Below are 5381 nucleotides of genomic sequence, written 5' to 3'. Positions count from 1 at the left end.
TAAGAAACTTATCACCCCTTCTTTATATACCTTCTTTTAATTTCTTTACAGGAACCTATACATGACAAAACAGTATTCGTCTGTACATTTCGCAGGTCGCCGTAGTACACAACATTACCAAGTTATGGCTCCACACCGATTAAAAGAATGGCGAGATGATGAAGAACGTCACACTACATGGCCCGGCAACGACGCGAAGACGTTCCACCGGCAGACGGGGCATGTGGAGTGGTCTCGCAGCCACGGGTCAATGCACCCCTGGTGGAACATGTGCAGGCACACCGGCAGCCGCTTCACCATCTCCCCCTTCTCCACCTTGCCAAGGCAAACCGCGCACTCCGGCGAGCCGCCGCCGTCGTGTCCCGCGTCGTCGTCCGGCTGCTCGTACGACGGGATGTCGGCAGCGGCGGCGCCACGCACCGGCGGCTCCCGGGGAAGCACGCTGATGCTGTACCCACGGCTCTGCACCACGAACTGCGGCAAGGCACCGGTTTCGCTCCTCGGACGACGACTCCGCACGGCGCGAGCGCACCTCGACGGCAAGCGGAGCAGCCAGAGGATGGCGCTGAGGGGCGACGCGAGGCAGCGCCCCAGCGCGAACCACGGGAAGAGCGAGCCGCAGAAGGCCGGGTAGATGCTGGCGTTGACGGCGAGCCAGACGACGAGGAAGACGGAGACGACGACGATGCCGCCCGTGCTGTGCGGCGTCCGGGCGAGCTTGACGAGCGCGTAGACGAGGAAGGCCGTGCCGCCGACGCACACCGTGTTGGCGATCACCAGCCCGTACACGCGGAAGCAGCAGTCGTCCATGGCTTGGCGAGCTGCACGGCGCGGCGAGGCGATGGACGTCGTTGCTCTGGCCTGACCGGATGGTTCAAACCTCGACGCGGTGGTCACCTCCACCGGCGGATGGGTATGATAATGGCCAGTCCCAACTCACGATGTCCATAAATAGTGTTAATCTTGCCAAATCATCAAGACATCAGCTCTAAAAACTACACTTCTAACTCATAATTTCTTGACGTGGGCCATAATAAATTTTTTCTCCTCTCTCCCCTCTCTTATTCTTCGTTGAAGATCGTGTCAATACCATGTCTTGTATGAGACCCGGTTTCTTTGTATTTTTACACCTCTCCTCATTAACTCTCTTGCCACCTTAGTTTTTTGCCTACATGGCACCATACTTAATGCTATGAAAACTATCTGAGGTGGAGGGATGGGACTGGCTTAAAATGGTAGGACTCGCGAAATGCACAGAAGTTACTCGGGAATTTGCCAGGTTCTTGCTCATTTAGTTTGGGCTCGCGAAATGGCAACGGGGTCATGGTACAAGCCGCGTGTTTTCTCTCGGAGCAGGAAAACGTCACAAGTAACAGGTCGTCGGGCAAGTACAATACAAGGATTCTTATTCGTCCAGTGGAAGAAAACAGACGATGCTGTATTATATTCTGGCTGGCCCCGCTGATTTGAGTGATATCGTGTCTCTTAAGGGTCAACCGTATTTGTCTATGGTACTGAGATTGTGATGTCTTGGTATCCGTCGAAAATTACTTGTAAAACAATCGGGACTTACAGAGGGAGGACTGGAAATTCTAGTCGTTGTCCGGTTGTTTTGGACTCTTATCAAAATTTTAGACTTAGGGGTGTTTGGCTCTTTAGTAATGGTTAAAATTCATGTCACATCGAATATTCGGAGGCTAATTAGGAGGAATAAATATGAGCTAATTATAAAACTAATTATACAGATGGAGGCTAATTCACGAGACGAATCTATTAAGCCTAATTAATTCATCATTAGCATATGTTTACTGTAGCATCACATTGTCAAATCATGGACTAATTAGGCTTAATAGATTCGTCTCGCAAATTAGTCTCCATCTGTGCAATTGATTTTGTAATTAACCTATGTTTAATACTCCTAATTAGTATCTAAACATTAGATGTGACAGGAATTTTAGGAGGTGCTAAAGAAACAATCGCCCTCTTAGTTCGGAGTATATATATTAGACGAGTACCCCTTATTGTAATATATCGATATGAGGAATAAAAGGAAGCTCCATCTATATTGTGTCTTTTCTACTTTGTTCTTGTACTTGCCATGAGAGACGTGAGAGAGAAGATATTGACTACAACACGTTATAGTACGACCGCTCTTCGTCGACTACGCTGGAGGAGTCGCCATCAAGCTCGATGCCGATGCTATTGCCGTTGTTCTCGCCAACGAGTACTTTGACGACGTTAACTACACCAACGTCGCCATCGAACGGATCTGCACCGACTCGCCATCAAGCAGGCATGACTACGACCATGCCTAATACCGTATGCGGTATGTATCTACTGCCCTACGCGGCAAGTGGAGTAGATCAATTAGCACCAAACAACAAAGGTATGAATTGTTTCGGTTGTGCAGTAGATTAGACCTTTTATTCCGGCCATCGAACAGGAATTTTTCAATCTACTGTACGCGGCATGCAAGGTCGCCATACGCATAACGTGAGCTTGCAATCATACGCACATCAATCGGCATAGATATGGCAGCTAAGAAAACCAACGCGGACATGGATGGATCAAACTTGCATATTGATCTTGATCACACACATGCACGGGATGAAACCCATGCTTATCAACACAAAAGCAGATAATACGTGATTACCAAACTTAGCTCTGGTAGCTAGTTTGTACGCACGCCTGCATGCGTGCATAAAGCACCACAGGCACGGTGAGAAGCGCCTGCACGCGCCGCCAGCATGCTGTCGCCTTCCTGCTGTATTGCGTCCCGCAGATGTGTCTCCATGGTTCGCACGCCACCGCTTTCGACCAAACGGCCAGCAGCCGTATGTTGCCACCTGGGAGTATAGTTGGTCATATGGCCCGTGGGCCGGCCCAAAGCACAGCTTTTTTGGCCCGGTCCTGGCATAGCCCAGCACGGCAGCCGTTGTGCCTGTGCTGGCACGGCCCACACCACGGGCCGTGCCTGACCGCTGCCTCAGCACGCGTGCTGGCCCGGCACGGCCTGGCCCACTTGGCCCGTGGGAAACCAACGGTCGGCACAGCCTGTTTAGGCCCGGCTCCTGGCCATACAAAACTACGGTATCATTGGTAAGCTCCATCCTTCACTGTCTGGTTATATGAGAAAACTATTTTTCATCAGCGTTGTGCTTGTCACATTATTAATCTTATTGTTAAGGTTGACCTTGATGTTTTCAAGCTTATGCTTAGTTCATTTAGATCTGCAATTTCATTCCTAAATTGTTCTAACCAACGTATTGCTGCATACAAGTCATATTGCATTGTTGTTGTTGTTCGTCCTCGTAAGTTTGCTTTGGACATGGATGTTAGATGGAATTCAACTTATCTCATGCTCAAGCATCTAATGCCCCATAAGAACACATTTCATCAGTTCATAACCACTCAATATGGTTTGTTTGAAGGCTAGACAATCCTGACAAAATTACACTAGTATGTTGCTGAAAAGATTATGTTATTTCTTGAATAATTCTATGATTCTACTATTATTCTATCTGGTGTGATATACCTATATTTTCTTGAACAATTTCTTGAACACTAGTATTTGAAGTTCTTAGATTATTGGTGTGATATACCTATATTTTATTTATTTGCATTTATATTGGATCCTAGAGCTAAGATTACTGGTTTTAGCAATGTTCTTCAGCTATTGTCTCAGCATAATGGAAAGGATTATTCTTGTTACTTAACTGATGTAAGAGCTGAATTGTCTACAATCTTTTCCAAGTATGATGCTAAGTATGGTTCTGTGAGATTGCAGAGGGCTATACAGCCAAGGCCTACAGGTAAGAAGAAGACTACTTGGGGTAAGATTTTTAGTTTCCAGGGTACTTCATCTAGTTATGCTGCCGCTAGACTTGGTGTTGGTCTGGGTTCTAGTTCTGTTTCCTCCTCCCTATCTAGGAGACAGTCTACTAGTGCTTTGTTGCAAGCTGCTCATACTGGTGCCTTTCTTACTACTACTTCTAAATTATCTGCCTACCTAGACAATAATACTATCAACCAGTATGATGATGACTTCAACATATTGCACTGGTGGCATGAGCATAAGTTATCCTATCATGTTCTTTCTATCTTAGCTAGGGATGTTATGACTATGCATGTCTCTACTATATCTTTAGAATCTGTATTTAGTACCACTAGCAGGATTATTGAGGAGCGGCGACATCGTCTGACCCCTGAAATGGTGGAGATCCTAGCTTTGATCAAGGATTGGGAGCAAGGAGATTCAAGACTGCAGCATACCGTCGATGATCCTGATCTTGAAGAATCATTTGAGAACTTCTATCTTGATGATTAAATGTAAACGGTAAGGGTTCTTCCATTTCTGTCATTTCCTGACATTTGAGAACTTGTATCCTGAACTTGAAGAAGTAAAACCTTTGTTGCTGTTATGTTGGAAGAAGCTAGACGCCTGTTGGTGATCAAGGCTAGAAGCCAGAAGCTTGTTGCCCTGTTGGTGATCAGTTGGTGTTCAGGAGCAAGCCAGAAGCCTGATGGTGTTCTGTTGGTGTTATGTTGGTGTTCTAGTGTTACTGTTGTGAATCTTGTAATGTCTGATGTAATGAACATTGAACTTTGATGAGCTAGCTGTACTCTTTTTTCACGAGATGTGAGTTTTTACCTACAAAAGTTTTTAATGAGGCAGCAACACAAACATCTCAAAATAATATTCAAATATGTTTGTGTTATTATGGTCTTGATTGTGAACTTGTGCATTTGTGAGCTTCCTTTACAAGCTGTGAACTAAGCTATGAATTTGATTGTGATCTTGATTGTGAAGCTGTGAATTTGATCTTGATTGTGAAGCTGTGAATTTGATTGTATTAGTTTTGAATTTGATTTTCAAACTGTGAAATTCGAATTGGTACGATGATTCGAATTCTAGTGAAGGTGTTTTTTATGCCGTGTCGCGGGCTGGCACGAGCACGGCGAGGCCATTAAGGCCCGCCGGGCTAGCGTGCCAGCACGGCCCGCCTAAGAAGGTTGTCGGCCATGCCTGAGCCTCTCCTTCAGCACGTGGGCCGGCATGGCCCGGCACGATTATTGTGCGGGCCTAAACGTGTCGGGCCAAATCATGCTCGTGCCAGGCCAGGTCGGGCTGCCCGTTTGGCCAACTATACCTGGGAGCTTAAGTCCCAAGCGAATTTGCAACGAACACCGCCGCCTAGAGAGAGAGCGACACGCCGTTGCCAACTATAGCCATGCGCCACTATCCGCATTTGCACCACCGCCTGAAGACGGCCCAGCACAAGCACATGCCCGAAGCTGCGCCACCGCCTGCCCGAAGATGAACACCACCCGCAACCGAGCTCGCCGCCAGAAGCAGAGCTTTGCTCAGAGCCGAATACCGC

The 5381-nt window shown here is 47.2% G+C and overlaps 1 protein-coding gene across 1 annotated transcript; it reads right to left on the bottom strand.

Moving 5' to 3' along the window:
- Nucleotides 1-1323, bottom strand: LOC117865592 (E3 ubiquitin-protein ligase ATL4). The gene has a single exon (XM_034749811.1). It carries the CDS (start codon nucleotides 808-810, stop codon nucleotides 169-171), a length of 642 nt encoding a protein of 213 aa, XP_034605702.1. The 5' UTR covers nucleotides 811-1323; the 3' UTR covers nucleotides 1-168.
- Between the last annotated feature and the right edge of the window lie 4058 nt (nucleotides 1324-5381).

The sequence above is a fragment of the Setaria viridis genome, chromosome 1 (genome assembly GCF_005286985.2).
Source record: "Setaria viridis chromosome 1, Setaria_viridis_v4.0, whole genome shotgun sequence".
NCBI classification, from domain to species: domain Eukaryota; kingdom Viridiplantae; phylum Streptophyta; class Magnoliopsida; order Poales; family Poaceae; genus Setaria; species Setaria viridis.
Note: the sequence above shows the minus strand (reverse complement) of the source record. Positions and strands in the feature narration are given on the sequence as shown.